Source organism: Aspergillus undulatus (genome assembly GCF_047715775.1).
Source record: "Aspergillus undulatus strain CBS 261.88 unplaced genomic scaffold BDV17scaffold_4, whole genome shotgun sequence".
Taxonomy (NCBI): Eukaryota; Fungi; Ascomycota; class Eurotiomycetes; order Eurotiales; family Aspergillaceae; genus Aspergillus; species Aspergillus undulatus.
Window position 1 is genome coordinate 286,329 of NW_027396608.1, and position 22,843 is coordinate 309,171.

The 22,843-nt window shown below is 51.7% G+C and overlaps 9 protein-coding genes across 9 annotated transcripts; 4 read left to right on the top strand and 5 right to left on the bottom strand.

Moving 5' to 3' along the window:
* Nucleotides 1-105: 105 nt before the first annotated feature.
* BDV17DRAFT_299488 (SDR family NAD(P)-dependent oxidoreductase) lies at nucleotides 106-1,068 on the top strand (the record flags this gene model as incomplete). Its single annotated transcript, XM_073763884.1, has 1 exon — nucleotides 106-1,068. Exon 1 carries the CDS (start codon nucleotides 190-192, stop codon nucleotides 1,066-1,068), a length of 879 nt encoding a protein of 292 aa, XP_073619816.1. The 5' UTR covers nucleotides 106-189.
* Nucleotides 1,069-4,450: 3,382 nt separating this feature from the next.
* BDV17DRAFT_287348 (Zn(II)2Cys6 transcription factor domain-containing protein) lies at nucleotides 4,451-5,167 on the bottom strand (the record flags this gene model as incomplete). Its single annotated transcript, XM_073761150.1, has 3 exons — nucleotides 4,451-4,713; nucleotides 4,882-5,035; nucleotides 5,108-5,167. The coding sequence occupies 3 exons, from the start codon at nucleotides 5,165-5,167 to the stop codon at nucleotides 4,451-4,453; spliced, it is 477 nt and encodes a 158-aa protein (XP_073619817.1).
* Nucleotides 5,168-5,958: 791 nt separating this feature from the next.
* Nucleotides 5,959-7,980, top strand: BDV17DRAFT_299490 (dihydroxyacid dehydratase; the record flags this gene model as incomplete). The annotated part of the gene is made up of 3 exons (XM_073763885.1): nucleotides 5,959-6,379; nucleotides 6,491-6,702; nucleotides 6,793-7,980. 3 exons carry the CDS (start codon nucleotides 5,959-5,961, stop codon nucleotides 7,978-7,980), a joined length of 1,821 nt encoding a protein of 606 aa, XP_073619818.1.
* Nucleotides 7,981-8,374: 394 nt separating this feature from the next.
* dbp5 (ATP-dependent RNA helicase DBP5) lies at nucleotides 8,375-10,716 on the bottom strand. The gene is made up of 6 exons (XM_073756566.1): nucleotides 10,387-10,716; nucleotides 10,122-10,287; nucleotides 9,562-10,059; nucleotides 9,278-9,515; nucleotides 9,025-9,225; nucleotides 8,375-8,970 (listed from the first exon to the last, which is right to left on the bottom strand). Exons 1-6 carry the CDS (start codon nucleotides 10,442-10,444, stop codon nucleotides 8,695-8,697), a joined length of 1,437 nt encoding a protein of 478 aa, XP_073619819.1. The 5' UTR covers nucleotides 10,445-10,716; the 3' UTR covers nucleotides 8,375-8,694.
* A 269-nt stretch (nucleotides 10,717-10,985) lies between these two features.
* Nucleotides 10,986-13,739, top strand: BDV17DRAFT_144662 (putative actin polymerization protein Bzz1). Its single transcript, XM_073754367.1, has 6 exons — nucleotides 10,986-11,186; nucleotides 11,252-11,278; nucleotides 11,377-11,904; nucleotides 11,952-12,032; nucleotides 12,083-13,259; nucleotides 13,310-13,739. The coding sequence occupies exons 1-6, from the start codon at nucleotides 11,145-11,147 to the stop codon at nucleotides 13,702-13,704; spliced, it is 2,250 nt and encodes a 749-aa protein (XP_073619820.1). The 5' UTR covers nucleotides 10,986-11,144; the 3' UTR covers nucleotides 13,705-13,739.
* A 976-nt stretch (nucleotides 13,740-14,715) lies between these two features.
* On the top strand, nucleotides 14,716-16,362 carry BDV17DRAFT_144692 (putative Cu-dependent DNA-binding protein). The gene is made up of 3 exons (XM_073754368.1): nucleotides 14,716-14,915; nucleotides 14,974-15,110; nucleotides 15,245-16,362. Exons 1-3 carry the CDS (start codon nucleotides 14,840-14,842, stop codon nucleotides 15,839-15,841), a joined length of 810 nt encoding a protein of 269 aa, XP_073619821.1. The 5' UTR covers nucleotides 14,716-14,839; the 3' UTR covers nucleotides 15,842-16,362.
* A 1,879-nt stretch (nucleotides 16,363-18,241) lies between these two features.
* BDV17DRAFT_287352 (Endoribonuclease L-PSP/chorismate mutase-like protein) lies at nucleotides 18,242-18,652 on the bottom strand (the record flags this gene model as incomplete). The annotated part of the gene is made up of 1 exon (XM_073761151.1): nucleotides 18,242-18,652. One exon carries the CDS (start codon nucleotides 18,650-18,652, stop codon nucleotides 18,242-18,244), a length of 411 nt encoding a protein of 136 aa, XP_073619822.1.
* A 445-nt stretch (nucleotides 18,653-19,097) lies between these two features.
* On the bottom strand, nucleotides 19,098-20,527 carry BDV17DRAFT_279300 (major facilitator superfamily; the record flags this gene model as incomplete). The annotated part of the gene is made up of 4 exons (XM_073759692.1): nucleotides 19,098-19,535; nucleotides 19,574-19,897; nucleotides 19,944-20,429; nucleotides 20,468-20,527. The coding sequence occupies 4 exons, from the start codon at nucleotides 20,525-20,527 to the stop codon at nucleotides 19,098-19,100; spliced, it is 1,308 nt and encodes a 435-aa protein (XP_073619823.1).
* Nucleotides 20,528-21,110: 583 nt separating this feature from the next.
* Nucleotides 21,111-22,799, bottom strand: BDV17DRAFT_287354 (uncharacterized protein; the record flags this gene model as incomplete). Its single annotated transcript, XM_073761152.1, has 3 exons — nucleotides 21,111-21,346; nucleotides 21,423-21,838; nucleotides 21,889-22,799. The coding sequence occupies 3 exons, from the start codon at nucleotides 22,797-22,799 to the stop codon at nucleotides 21,111-21,113; spliced, it is 1,563 nt and encodes a 520-aa protein (XP_073619824.1).
* Between the last annotated feature and the right edge of the window lie 44 nt (nucleotides 22,800-22,843).

Consider the following 22,843-nt stretch of genomic DNA (forward strand, 5'->3'; position numbering starts at 1 on the left):
CTAGCCGGTCATGCCGCAGCCGCGGATGCGGTCCGTCTCGGCGCTTCTGCATGTAGGGTTCCAACTTCCGCGGGCAAGATCTATATTTCTCCAAACCCCAACTTCCCCAACTCCCCAATACATCCAACCCAGTTCGTCATCTATTAAGAAAAAAAAAGTCGGGTAAAAAAAGGAGAAGGAAGAAACAAAATGCTCGACCTAACCAACAAAGTCGTCCTAATAACCGGCCTCGGGCAGACCACCCCTCTCCCCACCCCAGAAACCTCCAATTCCAACACCCCCTGCGCATTCGGCTCATTCGGAATCGGCGCGGCCATTGCCACGAAACTTGCCAGCCGGGGCGCTCTCATCTTCGGCGGAAACCGCTCTCTCGCTTCAGCCATGGTCACAAAAACGCACATCGAGTCAATCGGCGGAACATGCGACATCCACCAGACGGACGTCACGGATTCGAATTCCATCAAGGCGCTCGTTGACGCTTGTATGGCGAGACATGGTCGGATCGATGTATTGGTTAATAATGTGGGGAAATCGGAGCCTGGGGATCCGGCGAGTATGAGCGAGGAGGTTTGGGATTCTCAGGTTGAGTTGAATCTCAAGAGCGTGTATCTGACGTGTCACTTTGTGTTGCCGATTATGGAATCCCAGCCGGGGGGTGGGAGCGTGATTAATGTCTCGAGTATCGCGGGGCTACGGTATATCGGGAAGCCGCAGGTCGCGTACTCGGCTACAAAAGCCGCAATCATCCAATTCACCAAGGCGACGGGGGTGATTTATGCGGAGAAGGGGACGGGCGTTAGACTTAACACTGTTGTACCTGGGTTGATGTGTACGCCTTATACGAGGGAACTGGCGAAGAGGTATGCGGGGGCGGGGGCTGGGAAGGAGGGGGTTGATGAAGAAGCGTACATGGCTATGCGAGACCGACAGGTTCCGATGGGGAGAATGGGTGATGCGTGGGATGTTGCAAATGCAGTGGTGTTTCTGGCGAGTGACGAGGCAAGGTATATCACTGCGCAGGAGATTGTTGTTGATGGGGGGGTTACGGCTAGTACGGGGAGGGCTTGATAGCTATGTGTATCTAAATGGAAATCTAAGTAGAGTTAGTTGGCGTGGCTCGACCATGGCCTAATCTTCAAAGTACTTGTTCATTTGTTGGACCGCGGATTCGATATGCTTTTGGAAGAACCGGCTTTGCGCTTCGGTAGTGTATTACGACCTTATCTGCCCCTCGTCCTTGAGCTTGCTGCACTCATTGCCTTGCACCATCTAGTTCGTCCCTTTGGCATCATGTCCTCTTCAAGGCCTCTGCACGCGTTGCGCGTTACAAAGGCCCAAAAGAAGCTAAGTGGCTTTAGCCGGTGACCCTCGAAAGAGCACTCAACGCGTGGTTGCCATCACCATCAACTGGACCCTCCGCGCCGCAGCCCAAGGCGAAAGACAGGCTCTTGATCTCAGTGCATCTAAGCGAAGACATCAACACCATCACCATGCCAGACATCCAAGCCTGGGAGGAGTCGCTCGCCACCCGCTTGCCGTCGGGTTTTCTCAGCACCCACCCGGGGGTGAAGATCGAGTCCGTCGAGCATAATAGACCTGATTACGCTGCCCCGGAATCGTTTACGTTTGTTGCGCATGTGGCCTCTAACAACTGTCTACCCTCTCTTGTGCAAGCTGGAGCGCGTCCTCAGCTTCCTGTTTGGTCTCGGGGCGCACACTGAACTTTGGACGTGGACGAACTGGCATACCATTACCAATCCCTATAGGCTTTGCAGAATGTAAACTACATTGACTAGACCAATTATGAGGGCTACCTCAACGGGATCTGCAACAATTTCTAGTTGCTCTAACATTCGAATTTGCTAAATGTGTACCGGACGCGAAGGTCACGGCTAGCACGGGTAGAGTTTGGTATATACTAATTCAGTGTACATGTTCCTGCCAAGGGGCGTATTGATCTCATGGCTTATCGCCGAGTGTAGGCTATTGCGTTCAAGTTAGGACCTCAGATCTGGTCCGTTCACTGCGGATGAGCTCCGCTTCAATGAGCACACACAAATATGTACCTAGGTAAAGTCCCTTATAGAAACGACCGCCCGCCACCAACAACCCTCAATCAGACCGAAATACCACCCACTAACCCTATCGAAAGAAATCCAAAACGCCCACCCCAACCACCACCTTACAACCATGGACATTCCTCCCCCCGCACTTCCGCCGCCCCGGCGGCTTCTCCGAACACAGTGCGAACCAAAAGCGCGGCGCACCACTCGACTCCTTCCTCGAAGGCCCACTCTACGTATCAACGCTAAACACCCTCTTCCTCGTGGACATCCCCTACGGCCGAGTCTTCGCAATCGACACGGTCAGTAAACAGTAGTCCTGCGTAATCAAATACGACGGCGGACCAAACGGGCTAGCATGGAACCACATCACGAACAAACTTGTGATAGCGGATTTCAAGCAGGGGATTCTATCCCTCGATACTACAGCTCCAGAGCCAGACGCAAGATTGAGAATTTAGTGGCGTGGTATAGAGGCGAACGCCCCAAAGCCCCAATGACCTCATTGTCTCCTCCAATGGAACAATCTACTTCACGGACCAGGGCATGTCGGACCTGGTCGACCCAACCGGGCGCGTCTTCGGGAGGGTTCTTTTTGTTGTTAAGAGTAGGAGTGGCACTGTGCTTAGAGTGGATTAGTATTATCTGGTAAGTATTCTGTCTTAGGTTTAGAGACTCTGCTAGACTTTAAAGGGTACTCTTGGTGAAATTAAGGTTGCTAGTGATAGAAAGTTTCTATATTAGGTACTGCATGATAGAGCTCTTCCTCTATTGTCCTACTATAGTGTCCTGCTATTTGCTATTTCGAAAATACTTGTACCCAAAACAAAATGTACTTGGTTGATCCTAGTACACATACACAGTAAGGAGTAGAGCGAAGATGTGTATATGTAAGGGAAATGCTCTGTTAAACCTTTATGTGCCAACGATGACCCTTCGCGGAAAGGTTCCGTTGGACGGCTTCATTCAAGGCACCGCACCTCCAGCTTTCTACGGGACAAGGTAATGATATCCACTGGCTTACTTATATCTAGGTCTCGTTTAATATGGGGCTGACTGGGATTTTGTGGCCCAGGTGGCCTGGGGTTCTCAGGTGGATGTTGATGTTGGCGCGGCATTCGCCAATTTCCCCTAGAGTAGGGAAAAGGAGCCGGTTTCATTATTTCCCGGCTCATACCTATCATGGAGGCACCTTGCTTATACTATCTAGGGACTGCTTAGCGTTCTAATTGAGTTCTATCAAGGGCCGAAGGCTCCCCATTAGAATGAAGGTTCAATGTGCAAGGCTCAATGTTTGCACGATGATTTTCATTTTCCAGGTCTTATTTGTTTGTTGCTTGCTGGCGGCCGTGGGTGGCGTGTGTCATATTTGCTGGTTACTTCTTTTTTGGGATCAGTAAATGTACTGCAACTAGTACATCTTTCCAGTTTCTCACGACCGTTAGAAATTTATCCCCGCGGCTACCCTACTGCATTGCAAGTACAGCTCCCTGCTGTTAACCACGAGGTGTACGTGTAATACATAAAAAAACAGTTCTTATGTATGTAAAATAGTCGTCCTTGTCTACAGAATTGTCTGGAGAGTGTCGGATTGGGCTTGGGCCTGAATGCTGGAGCGTAGGGGGAGTGTGTTGTTGTTGTTCGAGAACTTGGACGCCTAGTCGAGCAAAATGGCATGATGCCCCGTCCATTAGATCCTCAGACCTTCAATCGGCGCGCAGACTCATGCCCTTTGCTTATACTTTCAGCCATGCATGTTGCGCGAGTTGTCCTCTAATCGGGTTTAGACGAGTAGCATCACGTCTCGGCGCGGCGGGACCGTGGATGCTCTTTGTTAGGGCTATGGAGAGCTGAACACCAACACAAGCTGAGTGTCTTGCGAGACGGCGTATAGCTGAGTACCGTAATTTGGCTTTCAGACGCAGTATACAATCAGTTACCTGCATTCAAGGATCCCGATAAATTCGCGAAATTTCCAGAATTGAACACAGACGAAAGACTCCCGCGGTTATATAGAACTAATACAGGCTTAAAATCCTAACCCCCAACCCCGCAAACCTCCCCAGCATATTCTCCACAAAAAGCCCAATTTTCCGTCCCCTCTCCGTAATCTCAAGCATGGAGATGCAAGAACGCGCTTCAGGGCTTTCTAGACTAGACCTGCGTACCTGCGTTGCTCGATCGTCTACAAATAGCTCATGAGCAAAGCCCGATGAGTAGTGTTCTGGACCATGGGATTGCATGAGCCCTAATCCGCCTTGAAGATGAGTGTGCCAGTTCCTCGCTTGGCCGGTATGTAACTCTTGTAGTTGGGTATTGTCATGTCCGTGGAGAATCTGCATGCAGCCATGTTACGGTTGTCAATGAGGGATTGGGAAAGATGAAGGCTATACCTCATAAAGCGACAACACCCGCGTCGTAGCCAAGCTAATATCACCGAGCAACTCGTGCTTTCCGTCGCGGCGTCCAAGCTGCGAAGCAAACAGCGACAGAGATTCGCCATGAAGTTTGATACTCGACTCCACCATCCACGGCTTCCCATCGCGCTTGCCGACAGAGGAAAGCGCAACAGCAAGAAGGGCCTTTCTCAACGGCAAACCCAACTCATTACCTGTATAGAAGAACCAGGGCTGCTTGTTCATCCAACCGCCTGTCGTTTATTGTCCCGCGTCAGCCGGAAACGCTCGGCCGTTCAGCAGGTACGAGCTACAGGATAGGCCTAGGTCCTGCTCGTGATAGGTGGAGCGAGCCAAGGGCTCTGAAAGGGTGATACGGGTGTCTTGCAGATGTCATGCATGCAGCTTTGGTGTTGGCTCACGCGTTGGGTCAGCTTCTGGCTCTGACGCCACGGTGTAGCGGCGGCCGGGGCCTGTCTCGTGGTTCATGTTGATCCAGATCGTGGCGCGCTGGTAGCCACCGCACACGAGGCTTGACTTTCGACACTGCCCGCATATTCGGCGCTGGAGGTCACACTGCTTTTCGTCAGTATCTTGGCTTTCCATGACTGAGGTCTTTGTAGGGTAAATCATGCACAGAATACGTACCTCTCGCTTCCGGCGCCTACAGGCATTGCATCCTTTGGCTTTACCAGGCACTCCGACCATCGCGTCTTTCGTTTGAATGCATCAGCGATTGTAAAAAGGGGTCTGCAGCGTACGCAGGTTATTTCCCCAATGGGTTGAGTTGGCTTTGAGTGGCGGGCGCGGGACTCTCTATAAGGAGAACGTGTTTTTGGCTCCAGCTGAGCCAAGCGTAGCAATGGCCCCCATGGTGATGTATCCGCGTATTTAGTGGCCTGGCCAAGAGTGAATCACAGTGGCTGTTCTTCTAATTTCTGTCTTCCGTATGGGGCGATGTCCGAATTCCATTGATGTTTCGAACGCTCAGCCCTACGGTAGGGTTCCACGCAGACACAGCATTGAGGCTAAGCACCTTGAATGATCAGAAAAATCGAAGCGCCCAGCCGCATATTGCACCACCTTGGCTGTCGAAATACTAATAAGTCCAGCTCCGCCGATCACCAAACGGGCGGAGCAGGCAGCTCTCAGCTCGTGTTGACCAGAGCGTCATGGCCCTAGGGTTCACCAGGCTGGATATTCCCGACAGAGGTCTTGGCGGTTGAGAAGTCTTAGCTGGGAGCCAGATCCGCCCAGGCACTCAAATCCAAAGTACCGGTTTCCGTTTCGTTTCTTCCTGATAATAATTATTTAGAAAGAACGACCGGCTGCAAGGCCGCCACGCCTGTCGGGTCTCTTCCGCATCATGACGGAGCATCCGCCCGGCTATACTTCCTTCTTCTCCACAGCCGCAATTGATAAAACCCAGATGCCTGCCACCAAAAAAAAAAAAAGCCATGAACTATGCTAAATAGTTTGATTTGACTGATCAGGAAACCATGTCGAAAGAAACAACACCACCGTCCCCCCAAAATCGCGACTATGCCCTGCAACAACCCATAATCTCAACAACCGGTCTCCGGCAGGGCCTAACATCCTACGGCGACGCACACTTCTCACTTTTCCTCCGCAAAGTATTCATAAAAGCCCTAGGCTACTCTGAAGACGCCCCGCGCCCTATAATTGGGATCATTAATACCGGATCCGGATTTAACCCGTGCCATGGCAATGTGCCGCAATTGATAGAAGCCGCCAAGCGCGGCGTGCATTTGCAGGGTGGGATTGCGATTGATTTTCCCACCATCAGTCTCCATGAGGGCTTCTCGGCGCCCACGAGCATGTTCTTGAGAAATTTGATGAGTATGGATACGGAGGAGATGATTAAAGCGCAGCCTGTTGATGCTTGTGTTGTTATTGGGGGTATGCTTCTTTCTCGTTCTCTCTGTTCTCGATCTGTTTCTCTTGGTGTCCCACCCCATATATCTTGAAATTTAGAGGGACCTGATGGCTAACAGAAGACAAGAATAACAGGCTGCGACAAGACCGTTCCCGCGCAAATCATGGGCGGCATCTCAGCGAACAAGCCCGTCCTCCCACTCTTGACGGGCCCCATGATGCCGGGGTCTCGCCGGGGGAAGCGCATCGGGGCTTGTACAGACTGCCGCAATAATTGGGCCTCTTATCGCGCCGGCACAATCGATGTAGAGGAGATTGCTGCTATTAATGAAGAGCTTGCGCCTACGGTTCGTTTCCCTAACTCTTCCTCGACATTCATGTTTGTCTACACATTGCGCTTGAGAGCTCATTTTGACACGATATGGTGTGCTACGTAGATCGGAACATGCGGCGTAATGGGCACCGCAAGCACAATGGCCTGCATAACCGCAGCACTGGGCCTAATTCCCCTAGTTGGCGCCTCAGCACCTGCAGTCTCAGCAGCACGCCTCCGAATCGCTGAACAGACAGGCTCGAACGCAGTCGCCGCAACACTGAAAAAGCCAAACCGAACACCCCAGAAAATCCTCTCCGCCGAATCCTTCTACAACGCCGCCACAGTCCTCCAGGCAATCGGCGGCTCCACAAACGCCATGGTCCACCTCATGGCGATAATCAACAGACATCCAGGTCTAAAGGGGAAGATCACCCTGCGCACACTCGATGAGATTGGTCGAAGGACACCACTCCTCGTGGACCTCAAACCGAGTGGTGATAACTACATGACAGATTTCCATAATGCAGGCGGGATGGCTGTTTTGCTACACCGTCTCAACGCCGGAAATCTGCTACATCTGAACGCAATGACGATAACAGGCGAAACTCTCGGTGATGTCCTCCGCCAAACGAAATGCCCTGACTTCGAATACGCATCGTCTATCATCCGCCCCCTCTCAAACCCGCTCGCCCCAAATTCCTCCCTCATAGTTGTGGGAGGGAACATGGCGCCAAACGGCGCGGTCATTAAAGCCTCCGCCTCAAAGGATAAACGATTACTCAAACATACCGGTCTCGCCCTTGTCTTCGCCAGCCCCAAGGACCTAGCAGCGCGTCTCGACGACCCTGCTCTCGATGTAACACCAGAAACAGTCCTCATCCTGCAGGGCATCGGGCCGATTGGCGCGGAGGACAGTAACCCCGGTATGCCCGAGGCAGGCATGATACCGATCCCGCGGAAACTAGCGGAAAAGGGCGTGACTGATATGCTGAGGATTTCTGACGGGAGGATGTCAGGCACGGCGGGGGGCACGATTGTACTCCATGTTAGCCCGGAAAGTGCAGTAAAGGATTCGGTGTTTGGGGTTGTGAGGACGGGGGATGTCGTTGTTTTTGATGCTGAGGAGAGGGTTCTGAGAGTTGATGTTGATGATAGTGAACTGGGGAGACGGGTTGAGGAAAGGAAGAGGGGAGCTGCCCGGGAGAGTAGAAAGGGGAAGGGTAGGGGGTATAGAGGGCTTTATGAGAGGGAAGTGAATCAGGCGCATGAGGGGGCAGACTTTGGGTTTTTGACTGCTGATGGGGCTTGATTCTTAGGTAAGTTTCAACCTGGGATGGTGAGTGTGTCCGTGCTTGTATTGATTTTCTTTCTAAAACATAGTATATTTATTTATATATAACCACGTCTTGCGGAGAATAGGCTTCCTGTCCACCTAGCAATACCCACCTAGGCCACAACGGTAAACATATTATAAAATAAAATAAGCCCTGTGTTTCCTGCCTTTGGTGTCCTATGTAGCCTGATGACCCTGGAGGCGGTGCTGGAAGGTGGCACTTTTTGAGAGCCGGCGTCATTTCACGTTCGAACCATTGCCATGCACCGAGGACAAGCTCAAGGAGTTAGTTCTTAACTCATATGGCGCTGGAGGATTTTAGATTTACAGACGGCGTATGTTTGTTCTTCTTTGGTAGACGTAGCCTTTGATTTCTACTTGAGTGAGGATAGATATAGATATGGGAGGAAGAAGATGCGAAGCGGATGTAAGCGTTACTTCCACCTGCAAAACTCTAGGGAGTAGATGGTAAAAACAAAGTGTGTAAATCGATCTGGTATCTCTAGATTTTCTCTTCACCTTCCATAACGTTAAGAAAGTCATTAATCTTCACACGTAAACTTCACGAACTATGTCTTGAATTCGAATCCAAGACGCACGCATCCATTCATCATTCTCCCCAGACCAGCAGCTTCCGAGAGCATCTAGCCCGGCTTGACTTGCAGATAGACGGAGAGAATATGCCTTCGTTTACCGGCCAAAGTTACCCTGGGCACGGGTATTCTTGATCGTCTTCTTGATAATATCCTCAACCTCGTCCCAATCCTTTGTGTCGATGCGCTGGATATCCGTGTTGAAGTATCGCTGAATCTGGTTGAGCATTTCCCACTCCTCGCGGTTCGAGACGAACGAAATCGAGACACCGACACGGCCGAACCGCCCGGTACGACCGATACGGTGGAGGTAGGTTTGGAAGTCGGCTTGGCGTGGGGCGCCTCTGTTGGTTTGGTGAATTTCGGGAATGTCCTGCGATACGAATCAGCAATGTGTTGATGGGATCATTGTGCAAGCAAAACATACGTAGTTAATGACCATGGACACGGTGGAGACGTCAATACCACGGGCAAGGACATTGGTGGTGATGAGGACCTTGGCCTGACCGGCACGGAACTGATCGATGATTTGGTCACGTTGTGACCCTTCGACACCACCGGTTAGAGACGCGACGGTGTGGCCTTCGGCGACCATGCGCTTTTCGATCTCCACGGCGGAAGTACGCGTCTGGCAATTGTTAGCCGCTTAATGCAATGATTCGATACAACACACGGCGGACCTTGACGAAGATGATTGAAGAGCCGACGGTAAGCAATCCATAGAGCTGCACGAGCGTTCTGTACTTATCCTCCTCGCTTGCGCAGTCGAGGTACAGCTGCTTGATGCCTTCCACTGTCAACTCCTCATGCTGTAGGGTGAGTTCGTTGGCAGAAGGCGCGAATTTTGAAGCATACTGATGGACGTGTGCTGGGAACGTTGCGGAGAACAGAACGACCTGGATGTCCCTCGGTAATAGACTAGACAAGTTAGTAATGCGCTGGGCGAGGGAAAGCAAGTACTCACGCCTTGACTCGGATACACTGATCACCCAGACCTTGCTGGTCGAGCATGTTATCTGCCTCATCCAGAACGATGACTTTGAGCTTCGCAGCCACGATGATGCGTCTCTTGATATAATCCATGACGGTTCCAGGAGTACCAACGATGATTGAAGCATCCAGCCTTGCCGGACGAGCGTTAGTGTCCGCTGGAACGGCAGTACCGATGTTCAGCCCATCCAAGAACTGTCCCATGACCTGAATAACACCAACAATCTGACGGGCCAATTCACGTGTCGGAGCCAGTATCAACGCCTGTGGGGTCTTCTGGGCCTGCTCTGACGTCAAGTCCAGACGGCTGAGGACATTCAAGACGAAAGCGGCGGTCTTTCCAGTTCCTGACTGGGATTGACCGACAAGGTTCTTGGGTGGGTTGCCCATCAGCAAAGGAAGAGCACGCTCTTGGATCTTGGAGGGCTTGCGGAAGTTCATGGCGGACAACCCTTGGAGAATGCGTGGGTCTCTGTAGAGGCACAAAAGTCAGGACATCGTAGTGCAGGCGATACGGGACGCGATATAACTTACAGTCCGAGATCTTCGAAATTCTTGACCGAAAAGAGAGGGTTATTAGGGTCGGCCTGAAGGTCGCTGAGCTTGACCTCGACTGTGTACTCAGGCTCCTGAAGGTCTGAGCCGCCCTGGTTAGCGACAGCGCCATCGGTCTGGCCATCGTCGGTGGCAGGCTCTGTATCTGTTGATCGCGGTCAAATTAGCGAGCTGAGCGAGTGAATGCGATCAAAGCCAGAAACGAGGTAAGTAATCGTATCGAGCTGGTTCAGATGGCGCATACCTGCAGGTTTTGAGACGCGATCGGCAAGAGAGCCGCCAGTTGGAGCGTCAGACGACATGATGGGAGATGTGATGAGAAGGGAAGAAGTCGGCGGAGTTGAAAGTAGATGTAGGCGGGGATGAGGCTTTGGCGGGGTGAATTATTGAAAGCCCAAACACAAGCGATCGGTCGGCACAAAGGAGGGGTCGCCGTCCTCAGCAGATGCGATTCGTAAAGCAGGGATCGAATGTTTCGCAAAACTTGGCGACCGCAAAGAAAAGCTAGAACGGTGACAATGAGAGATGTTGAAAGCAGTAGCGAGCAGAAAAACAGCAGCAGCAGTGACAGAAGGATCCCGAACGACGCCAAGCCACCAATCTCCTTCGGGCAGCAGGCGGTGAAGAAGGCGGAGCTCTACACCGTACGGAAACAATGACGTAGGCTGTCAGCAACCCTACCATCAGGCAAGCAAACGTGGCCTGACAGGGTGTACTGTATCGTCACGGGCTTAGCTCCGTTTTGATATTGACCTTCGGCCTTCCCCGCTCTCCCGCATTGCCAGGCCAGACGAATAAGCAATACTCTCCTCGCTGCAGTCGCCGCGCATTTCCCTTTCTGTTGTTTTCTCTTGGTCAAAAGTTAAGGAGTTCAATCGAAAGACTCACGGAGAACTCCCCGGCAAACCACATACTGCGAGGTTCGACCTGCTGCATCTTTCCGCTGCTGCCTGTGATCTACAAGTCGCATGTGCCAAAGTTCCTGGTACTGTCGCTCCGACAATGGCAGCTGAGGCCGCTCCCCAGTTCGGGGCAGAGTTGAAGGTGAGTGTTCTTTATCCAAACATATCAAATCGCCGAATCCGCCGGTCTGACTTCTCTCCGAGTAGGATGCCTTCAAACCAGTCAACAATTGGGTACGGTCCTCGATGTCACTTCCCCGCATATACGATGCCTACGGCAGAAACAAAAATGCAACGATCCACTGGCACCGGAGCTAAATGCTGATATATAGGTCTCCAATGGTATATCGTGGATGGAGGAAGTACAACAGTTCTATCGAGAACGAAGCGTGATCGAGAAGGAATACGCGGCCAAGCTAACGGCGCTGTGCAAAAAATACGTTGACCGGAAAGCCAAGAAGATCAGTCCATTGAGCGTTGGCGACACTCCTACCATGACACCCGGATCCCTCGAGAGCGCCTCCCTTACAACGTGGACGACACAATTATCGGCGGTCGAAGCCCATGCTGCGGAGCGGGACAAGTTCGCGACGGACCTGATAGCCCAGGTTGCCGAGCCGCTTAAGCACTCCGCGGCCCAGTACGAAGAGCTCCGAAAGTGCCACGTCGACTTCCACGGGAAGCTTGAAAAGGAACGAGAGGCCAGTTATGGCGAGCTCAAGAAAGTCAAGGGCAAATATGACGGTGCCTGTCAAGAGGTCGAGTCTAGGAGGAAGAAGATGGAAAGCGCTTTTGATCACAGCAAAACCAAGGCCCAAACCGTGTACCAGCAGCAGATAATGGAAATGAACAACGTGAAGGTAATGCGGTTTCCCTCAGTTCAATGCTGACTTACTGACCAAGATAGAATACGTATCTTATAAGCATCAATGTGACGAACAAGATGAAAGAAAGATTCTTCCACGAATACGTACCCGAACTACTTGATGTAAGTGGTGGAGGAACTGATCGGCTAGCGCCTGGCTGACAAACTACTAGGGCCTTCAAGATCTGAATGAAACTAGGGTGGCAAAACTCAACGCGCTATGGTCCGTTGCAGCCCAACTTGAGAAAGGATCCTTGATTAAGAGCTCGGACCACATGGCCAACCTTATCAATGAAATTCCCCGGAATCAGCCTCACCTCGACTCCCTCATGTTTCTGCGGCACAATGTCACACAGCTCCAAGAACCGGCCAACGTGGGCTTTGAGCCCAGTCCGGTATGGCATGATGATGAGGCGCTTATTACCGACGAAGCGGCTAAGGTCTTCTTGCGGAACCTCCTCAGCAAGAGTAAAACGCAAGTTCGCGAGTTGAGGGTCGAGTCCGACCATAAGCGACGAGACGTGGAAAGTGCGAAACGCGTACGGCAGAATGTTCAGCAAGGGCGCGACAATCGAAGCGAAGTCGAGGTTGTACGGTCAATCTTCTTTCTTCAAGAGGCCCTCCACGAGATAGAGCGTAAAAAGCTCACCGCCGAAGTTGAAACATCAACCGTGATATCGGTCGTCGGTGATCTTTCCGTCGGCGCTAAGAACCACAATTTCAAGTCGCAAACTTTCAAGATTCCGACAAACTGCGACCTCTGCGGAGAACGCATTTGGGGATTGTCGGCCAAAGGCTTTGACTGCCGCGACTGCGGATACACTTGCCACAGTAAGTGTGAAATGAAGGTGCCAGCAGAGTGTCCCGGAGAGCAGACCAAGGAAGAGAAAAAGAAACTCAAGGCCGAACGACAAGAGCAAGCAAGCGCAGCACCAGCCGTTGACCTTGGACCTACCAGTTCCTCATCGACGGCCCCGTCGCTTGCCCGGAGGGACACAATGAATTCGTTAAGCTCCGGGTACGCGGTCAGTGCCAATCGCTCATTATCGAACGTAGGCACTCAGGAATCCGTCCCCGAACTTCCTGATAGCACCCCTGTCAGTCCCGCCACACCTGCTCCGGCTGCCCCTACTGCAACAAAACCAACAGCGAAACGCAATCGTATTCTTGCACCTCCGCCTGCCCAGTACGTCACTAGTCCGCCGCCGTCTGCTGAGCTGCCTACGCCCCCTGCGCCGCAGAAAGCCAGTTGTGAGCCTCATGGAAAGATGCTCTACCCCTACCAAGCCACTGGGGCAGACGAGGTTACTGTCCAAGAAGGCGAGGAGGTGTCGATTCTTGAGCCAGACGGTAAGACCCTCACCCTAAATTTTTGATGATGAGTTCACTAACATAATCAGATGGGTCGGGCTGGATGCGTGTCCGTTCAGAGTCGTCGGCCGAAGGTCTCGTTCCCGCCTCTTACCTTGAAGTCCTCCCTCCTACCTCTGCCAGCCCACCTAGCCGGGAACGAGCCGGATCCACATACTCAAACTCTTCTACATCGCTAGCCGGCGGCGCAGCAGCTGCCGGAGGGAAGCGCGTTGGACCAGCGGTGGCACCTCGTCGCGGAGCAAAGAAGCTACAGTACGTCGAAGCGCTCTACGACTACGAAGCCCGAAGCGATGTGGAATGGAGCATGACCGAGGGAGACAAATTTGTGCTCGTGAACCGCGACGGCGGCGACGGATGGGCGGATGTTGAGCGGGGCGGGGTCACAAAGAGCGTCCCGGCGAATTACATTCAAGAGGTATAGATCTGCTTTCTTCAGTTACATAGTTTTGATCAACCAGCATGGTGGAGTTTGGAGACCAGCGTATTGTTGTCATCTTGTCGTTGCTACATTGTTCACCTGAGCATCACTTTTTGATCGCCATACGGTTGGTTGCACAGTATCTGGATAGCTGTAGAGCCAAGGCACGACTGCCATTTCGCACCTACGCATACTCCATACCTTTTGACGGAGTACCATGGTTGATGTAAATTTGACCATGAGGGGTAATTGTTGTCTGGGTATGCTGCTGCCTAAGGGATCAGGACAGGGTATAGTGCCAGCCACATTGCATTTGCCAAGGCCCTCGATTTCTCCACCCTCAGTCCCTTGTTTTCGAGCTTCCTGCGACTGACTCAGAATACTCCTTCTTTCTTCAGACTGCGGGTGAGAGGCAAGCAGATGTTATGACAAGTTTTATTATATTCGCAACAGCCGTCATAGGCCAGTCACCAGCTGACCACAAGGGACAAAGCTGCGACAGAGTCAAGGTGATTGCAGATTGGCTCAACCGATAAGCTTTCAGCAACCTCAGACGCAGGCAGAGCACAGCCACCTCCATTCATTTCGCCTGCAGCCCACTTCCATATGATTGGCAACATGTCCTCACCCACCAGCCCCATGCTGCACCGAGCTCCCAGTTATCATCTTTATTTTCTTTTCTGAAATCTGGGGATGGGCTTCGTGGCATGACTTGCAGGGACAGCTCTCCTATGAGGATCCAGGTGAGCCGGGGATTGTACAGAAAGACCAGTTGTATGAGGGAATTGTTCACCGCTGCAGCTAGCACAGATGGGGAATCCCGATGCTGTTGATGCCGATTTGCTCGGTAAATGCCGCACACTGTGTCCGTCACCGTCAAAGAGCAGCATCCCTGGAGCTCATCATCTTGTCCCGTGGCTGTGTTGGCCAGCTCCAGCTCCAGCTCCAGAGCTCCCCTGCTAGTCTTCTTGCTCCTGCCGCAACCGCGCTTGCCTTTGGTCCTTTTGTCCTGCTCCTCCAATTCCTCCGTCTCCCTCGCTGCTCCCCTCCGATCCACATTCGTGCCGTATAAAGCGCTCCTCTCCCACCCTGACACCATGGCTCTTTTATCTTTCCCTCACTACCGCGCCTTCGAGGGATGCTCATAGACGGTGAAAAGTGGGCTTGTGAAGCTTGCGTGCGCGGCCATCGCGTCTCTACCTGCAAGCACAATGGTCTCTCCTCTCCTCTATTCCATCACTATAAATCCCCCTTCTCACTGCTGCTTGCTAGATCGACCATTAACTCGCATCAACCGGAAGGGTCGTCCCTTCTCGACCTGCTCCATATGCAACTGCACCCCCTGCAATTCTCCAGAAGAGCACACCAAGCTAAAACGTGAGGCTGAGCTAAAGGCTCAAGCGCAAAATGTTAGAGCATCACCACCATTTACATCATCCACACCAATAACCGAGAAGAAGCACATTCAATAAGCAAAACCATCAAACTGCAAAATTCAAGATGTTCATACTAATTGCCGTTTTCCACCCTCGTCTGGCAACAGAGAGCATCTGCAGGTGGTAGATACGCTCGTTCGAGCCCTCCGGCGCTCCTCCCTCTCGCGCCGCGTCCTTCAGCCTCTGCCTCTCCTCCGTCCTCTATATCCGCGAACCAATCCTCTTCGCGCCAGGGATACAGTCGTGGTTCTCGATCCTCCTCTGACACTGCTGCCCCTGCCACACGGGCAAAGGGCTCGGCGCCTACAGGAGGCCGAGGCACACCACAGGGAGCGCCGCACCACCGCACGAATCCTCAATCTCCTGTCCATGCCTCCTCTGCGAGGTCAGGCTCGGGAACGTCCGCGCGCTCTTCCCAGCAGCATTACTATACCCCTCCGTCTAGTCAAACACATTACGGAGGCCTCTCCCCTCTCAGTATGCCCTTTGACTCCTTCTCCCCGCCGTTGTGCTCCATGTCCGACTTTCCAGTCACACTGTCGATGGCGAGCCCATTTGATCATTTATACGGGGACCCCGCTCTACTGGACGGAAGTGGTGGGGCCGCTGCTTTTCCTTCTTTGGAGGACTTGGACTTGGATGGCTACCAAGACGATCTGGGCGACACGGACTGGAGGTGGTTCTCCGATCATGATGTTCAATAACCCTGGCTAGCGTCCATGTCAATGGGCGCTGCTCTATATTTTATCAGTTTACCTTTTGCCTCGTGTTGAGATGGTCAAACTTGGCTTTGATGATGGTGATGATGTGACGAGATTGATGAAGCGTTGGTTTCCTTGGAGTGTTTGGATTTGGGAGAACAGCACCTGCCAGCCTACCTACCTATCTGTCTTCTACAACGGCCCTAGAGGTATGAAAAGAAGGATGAAAACTAGGAATATACAGATATGCTATGCTTGAGTGTAGCAGGAATGGCTAGAGCGAAGCTCAATCAGACAAGTAACCCTAGTCCCGCTGGTTTTAACGGTGCAATATAGAGTAGACCGCTGGGTCCCTGCCACTCAGTTTGTAACACCTATACATATCTACTGATTAACTATTCCTGAATAGGGATAGTGACGTAGTATCAGATACATATAGAAAAGGTTTAGGGTGTCACTGAAATGGACTTTGATAAAATAAATTGTAGGATCCCTGAAGAACTAAGAGAAGCAGACTAAAATGCATGAATATTAGCCCTTTTTATATTGCCTTGGTAGCAATTATTCTATTAGTAGAATAATCCAACTTATTATTTATTTATAACAAGACTGGCCCCAAGCAATAGCTAAAGTCCTACCGGAAACGCTGGTGGCCAGAATATAGGTAATATTGGATTAACCTTGGAGGCGGCATGGAATAGGGAAAGCGCGTATCACATGTAAGTCGTTGGGCTGTCGGGAGCATACTGCCCTCCGGTACCGCCTGCCCTAGGGGCTCGACCTCGTTTATCTCAGGTAAGCGGCCGTCCCGGCCACCCAAATGAGACAAGCATCCATCACTTCCCACAATATTCTCTCCCCGTGCTTAAATTTCTGAATACTAGCGCCAGATAGTTGAATTTAGCATCTGTTTAGGCTTGCCCCGTCTGGAAAGAGCTCAGCCATATCGTACAAGATAACCTCCTTCTTCAAAGATATATGCCCAAACTAGGCTCGCTCAAGCACTGAATAGTGCAACAGTCTTCACTTTTGCCTGGATCAGGAGGGGGTGCCCCCCACCTCCCTCCCTACTATCTATAGGTAGACAAAACAGGTCCCGACCTCCGAAGACCAGGCCGGGGTAGTGCCGGGCACTTATTCCACTCTTTTCCGACAGATATTGTTCAAATCTGTTGCTCAAAGCATGCATTTAGATTTTGCTTTTGTTACGACTATGGCTAAGTGTTCGGAGTTGGAATAATTGATATTATACTAGTGAGGGGCTATAGGAGTTGTACACGTGTATCTATCATCTTTCTGTTCTTCAATCAAGTCCACGAGCTCGCTCACTTAGTCAAAATGATCACCTAGTTCTCTCTATTCTGTGCCAACTTCCTCTGACCAACCGTAGATTCTGCTACAGCTTAGGTAGCACGCCCGGCTGCCCCTTGGGAGGCTGTGGATCGCTTGGCCGCGGGATCTACCGAGTGACATTAAAATAGTAAGTAATCAATCAATCCAACCCCTGAGGAACTTACCCTCATTGTATCTATCAGAGAGATAGTCAATCAAGCACAGAGAAGAGTACCAATGATCTAGTGGATAGTGAGCCAATCACCAAAAGGCATTCACTCCTTAGTAGGCTACGTACATGTAGCGGATACAGTGTCGTCCTGCCCTTATTCCCCTGTGCATTTCATAACAGTGTTTAACAATGTTGTAGAATAAACCCAACAGGCTGCATAATTGAGCTCAGCAAACAATTCATAATATGACTATCACGGAAGCAATAGACAAACTATACAGGCCCTGATTTCTACGAAGCTCTTATCCTACTTCTTGCTGGCCCGCTTGATTCAGTACATGCGATCTATAGGCGTTGCCGGATGCAATCTCTTAACAATTATGGCAAACCAAGTACGAGGGTTCCTGCAGAACAGGACGGCACGGAGGCTAAACCCAACGAGTCATGAGAACTGGTTGATCACCGACATACACAGTAGAGAGTGTGTGGTTCACATGAGGTTATTCACCATACTACTAACCAGCCAGCGTGTGGCTTCAACGCGGCCAGAAGTCGGGTGGGTGCTGCGAAGGGCGAGCTTAGGGTGAGGACGCCTTACAGTTACGCGACTTGAGTGATGTTAACAGATGTGGCCAAGTCAGAAAACCCCGGCTAAACATCTTTTATTAGAGACCAGTATTACTCCGAGAGCTATTAACCTATGTCCTTGTTTTTAACATGTCTTCCAGGATGGCTTTATCTGTGGAAGTTTTGATACCTGAATATCCTTAATAGACACAGAACTTCATTATAGAGGATGGCTCCAAGTCAGACTACCCAACTCAATCCATCCCATGAAACCGAATGTAAAAGGACCACACCTCCCCAAGTCCTGCAGCTCGCTGAACACCCCTGTGTTTCTAGCTATCACTGTTAACGGCTTCAACCTCAATCTCAATCTTCATAGCCGGAAACGCCAACCTCGGCACCGCAATGGCCGTCCAAACAGGCCTATGACCCGGAATGCGTTCCTTCAATTTCTGCACGACAGCATCATATGAAGCGTCCATATCAATATGATAGCTCCGAACAAGGTACACATCCTCCCATCCGCGGAGCCCAGCTGTTCTGAGAACGCGGTCGACGTTCTCGAAGGCTAAGTTGACTTGGCCTTTTATGTCGTTGGGGTTGAGGGAACCGTCGGCTGTCCAACCGCCCTGTCCGGCGCATTTGACGATGTTTTTTGGGAGGAAGACGGCTTGCGAGTAGTGGCAAAGGTCAGAGTGTTTTTGACCGGCGCCTGGGTCGTTGATGTACTTAAGATCGGACATGGTGGGGGTTCGTTGGGGTGCGTTGATAGGTATGGATGGCGTGGGAAGAATGTTGGAAGGAGAGTGATTGTTGCCAGACTGAGTTGGTGTTTAGGATTCGAGTGAGCTTGAGGGTGTCTCTGCAGTCTATATCTTTCGATGGCTTGCCGGGCTCTTAGGGGTCGTGACGTATGTTCTCCAAGGACGTAGATGGGCTTGGGGTCATTATCTGGGGGCGTTGGAGACGATTTGGAGACATTTTGGAAACCGCTGCGGTTCCTTTCTCAAAGCTGTGCTGAGTATTGTATTCTCAAATGACTAATCGACGGCTTCTATGATGGCAGAGGATTCAAAAACACTGTCTCGGCTCTATGCGGTGGCTTGGTCGGCGGCGACCTCTGCCTGTCGCTTCTCCTTCTCACTCTCCACCCTTTCCCGACGATACCTCATCGCAACGAAAACGAGACTAAGCACCAAGCCCAGCACAGAAAGCCCAATTTTCAAAGTACCAAGCTCCCTGAAAGCCCTTAATCACTTTCTCCCTTCCGCTCAGACCCTTAGAATCTTCTCTCTCCACCATCCCGCCAATTCCCAGCGCAAGCGATATGCTATAGTTCACAACTGTGTTCACCAAACTCGCCGAAATACCCTGGTGTTCTCTCGATGCTCGATCGGATATTCGCAGTGTGGCAGCTGGGAATCTCATGTCCATGACCCATGGCATTGTGATCAAGGTTACAAATGTCTGCGCCCAGTAGATCTGGTCTACGGGTGCTGTGGCGGGGAGAACCGTTCCGACAATTGAGGCGATCATCGCGAGGACCATCACCCACGAAGGGTGTATCTTGTCCAAAAGAAGGGCGGTAGACATAGCAGCGACAAAGCCCATGAGTGTGACGGGTGTCTTCCATGCGCATGCGAGCAGGGCCGGAGCTCGCGCACGACTTCAAAGCACTGCCAGATGTAGTAGATCCAGGTTCCGAATGTACTCCATGCGCAGGCAGTGCATCCGAGGACGAACGCCGTGTCGTGGTTGAAAGCTTCGCGGGGAATAAGAGAATATGTCGAGACGTGCGTCTCAATGTATACAAACGCGACGAGAAAGATAAGACCGAGCACGAGGGTTACACAAACATATGGCGCTTGCCAACCTGTGCGCACGGCTTGATTCCAGGCGAAGGTTGAAGAGAATGAGGCCCAGAACGCCGGTAACGGATCCGATGAGATCAAGCTGGACGATGTAGCGATGAAAGGGATTTTTGGTGCCTTCGACAGGATGCGTATCCTTCTCTTTCAGAAGGTCTGGTAGCACCACCCCCGCGAGGGCAGCGTCGACGGCGAGAACTATGGCTGAGGTGAAGAACGCCCATGGCCACCAGGTTAATGCGAACAAACTAGCAAAGGTGGCACCAAGAACGATTCCGGTTGGTGAGACCGCGGCGAAGAGACTATAGGCGGGTTGCTTCTTGAACCCCGGCTCGTAGGCATATCCTAGCATTGCAAGCGCATTCGGTAGATTGATCGAAGGTCCAATTCCTGCAAGGGCGCGCGCGAAGATGAATAGCATCTTGTTGGGGTAAGTTGCCAGCCCTGATACCGACGGCCAGATCGAGAACCAGATCAAGCCAATGATAACCAATCGCTTGTATGCAAAAACATCACCGATGCGACCGAAAATCAAGATAAACGTTCCGACAGTCAGGCTGTAGGCAGCGATGAGCCAGCTCAGTTCGGGGAGGTTTGTGATGCCCAACGATGGCCCGATCATATGGAAAATACCGTAGTCGTTGAACATCAGCTCCGCGCAGTCTCAGTGAGGCACAGATGGAGAAATACCAAACTCAATGTCTGCCCAATGCCCGTCTGATTCAGAAGCATTGTCATGCAAATAATCATTAAACATTTCGCTTCACGCTGTGTACGTTTCCCCTGGGTACGTCAAAATTGAGGTGCCCTCTTTTGTCGGCACACTCGACATCGCGCGTTTCGGCCATCGTCGGTGATGGTGCTGGTTGTGTGGGCATGGATAGATGAGTGTACGGTTTTGTTATGACGATGACAGTCCCCAATTTGCCAAAACTACGGCACTTCATTAAGATCAACTCTCATGCAGACCTGTCTCCATTACCGGCTTGTGACCAGGACGGCTTTTTGGAGACATCGAAACGCGTGTTGGGGAGGCGTATGTGTATAGTGGATCCCGTTGGAGAGCCTGGGCTTTGGAGACCTCTATCCCAGAGAGGTATTCCTATGGAGAAACATCAAAACAAGCCTTAGCAAGGCCGAAGCTGCCCCTATCGAACTGGAAAGACACAACCATCAGGAAGCCTTCGCTGTGAGTTTTTCGGCAGCTCTGCCAGCAACACTGGGGATTACTTGCGACGACTTCCACAGCCATTTGCCGCCTGTAAGTAAACGATGGGAGCTGCACACAATTGAGGCGATGCTCGCAACATAGAAATTCATGGAGAATTCGTGGTCAACGGTGCGATCCTCTTATGCTAGCACCACTCGCATACAGCTCCAAGCTATGCCCGATTACGTCCACAAACGGCCACTGCGCGTTCCCTCGCATAATGCGCGCCCAAAGCTTGACAACAAAGAAGGCAAGCCGGTCGCAGTTCAAGGCCTCAGAAGGCGGTGCTTCATCATCGATAGACGATCGGCCTTCCTCCACGATGCGGCGGATCCAATCCAGGAGCCGTTGTTCGTGCTCTGACTCATGCTTCATTAGACATTGTTCGCATGGAAACGACAACAGTGAGGGAAACGGATGAAGCTGAGACCATACCTTCTAATGGCTGCTTCTCCATTGAGCGCCCAACGCATTTCAACCATTTATCAACTAGAACCGCAAACTCTAGTCCGCACAGGGCATGCTGGACGCTCCACACAAAGGCCTGGCTGCGGGAGACGTACTCTACGCCAAGATTGACGGGGATACTGAGCGCGTGCGTGGCGTGGAGCAGGGCAGGGAGGAGATGAGGACCCCGTTGAATACCCGGCGACATGAGTAGACCACGTGCTATGTCGCTCGGGTCTCGCGACTTGAGCCTTCGCGACGGGCCGAGGTCTAGTTGAAGTCGGGTGTATGCTAGACCGAGAAGCGCTGTTGATGTGAATGGGATGGGGCCGTTTGGGTTCAAGGGGTCTAGGCTGGATTCTGGCGCTAGTTGCCAAGTTGCTGTCCAGCGGCGTAGGACATTCCTGAGAAGGTTAGTATCGTGCGTCGTTGATTCATCGAATAGGCGCCATACGTGAAGATGCCCACTTGCGGCACAGTGCGGGACATGGCTGCTTGACGGTTCAAGAGAATACGTTGAAGCAAGCCGTGGATCAGCAGGAGACTGGCTGTCGGCGAGGGAGTTGGCCTTGACGTAGGAACTGTAGGTGCGCTTTCCTCAGACAGAAGCAGGGAGAGGGCGTCCTGGAAAAGGCTCTGTTCCTGATGGACGCCCTGTCGCACTTGCTTCCAGTGTGTTTCGTCTACGGTGCGCCATTCATCACATGTGCAGGGAAGACGCAGGTTGATTTCGTTGCTAAGAAAGATGGGCGGCAGGTTGTAAGCGATGCTTTGCAAATTCAGAAAGGCGAAACCAAATAGTTTGACCCGACGGTCTGCTTCCATTTGGAGCCAAGTTTGCCAGTCAAGTCGCGATACCTCCGAGCTGGTGGCGTTATCCTCGGTTAGTCCGCTGTCGCGGAGGAGATGAACCAGCAGGCTTTGAAAATCGCATGCATCGCGGACTAGTTTGACATCCTGCTGCCAATTCGCGTATATCACAAGGTTCAGGAGGCAACGAAGATCGTCCGTAACGGTGGACTGCGCCGGGTAGGCGTCCAATGTGGTGGGCGTTATGGGCGACGGCTGTTGTGTTGTAAGGAGTCCCCTGTCCTTGACTTTCTGCTTCTCCTGGAATATGATCTTCGATGCGTAATAGAGCATTCGGCCCTTGCTGTGCTCGTAGCGATACTGTGCTCCAGCTGCCGCCATCGCCAGAACTAGCTCCAGGGGATTCTCCTCCGGGTTAAAGGAGGAGCAGTGTATGAAGGGCATATGAAGATACACCCCGTCGAAGTAAGCATTTAGAAACCGAGTCAATGATTCCCGAGACGGTAACGTGAATCCAGATAGCAAATGTTGAAAAGGGATGAGCCCCTGGATCATTTTTGCTCTTTGCAACTCGTCGATCTTTAGTAGTGGTATATAGA

Bases quoted from the DNA above. Each gene is read 5' to 3' on its own strand.
- dbp5 (XM_073756566.1), bottom strand. From the start codon at position 10,444: ATGTCGTCTGACGCTCCAACTGGCGGCTCTCTTGCCGATCGCGTCTCA. The intron at 10,060-10,121 runs GTAAGTTATATC...GTGCCTCTACAG, and splicing joins AATTTCGAAGATCTCGGACT to AGACCCACGCATTCTCCAAG. The intron at 8,971-9,024 runs GTATGTTTTGCT...TTCGTATCGCAG, and splicing joins TGTCCATGGTCATTAACTAC to GACATTCCCGAAATTCACCA.
- BDV17DRAFT_144662 (XM_073754367.1), top strand. From the start codon at position 11,145: ATGGCAGCTGAGGCCGCTCCCCAGTTCGGGGCAGAGTTGAAG. The intron at 11,279-11,376 runs GTACGGTCCTCG...GCTGATATATAG, and splicing joins TCAAACCAGTCAACAATTGG to GTCTCCAATGGTATATCGTG. The intron at 13,260-13,309 runs GTAAGACCCTCA...TAACATAATCAG, and splicing joins GTCGATTCTTGAGCCAGACG to ATGGGTCGGGCTGGATGCGT.
- BDV17DRAFT_144692 (XM_073754368.1), top strand. From the start codon at position 14,840: ATGCTCATAGACGGTGAAAAGTGGGCTTGTGAAGCTTGCGTGCGCGGC. The intron at 14,916-14,973 runs GTCTCTCCTCTC...GCTGCTTGCTAG, and splicing joins CTCTACCTGCAAGCACAATG to ATCGACCATTAACTCGCATC. The intron at 15,111-15,244 runs GTTAGAGCATCA...GTCTGGCAACAG, and splicing joins TAAAGGCTCAAGCGCAAAAT to AGAGCATCTGCAGGTGGTAG.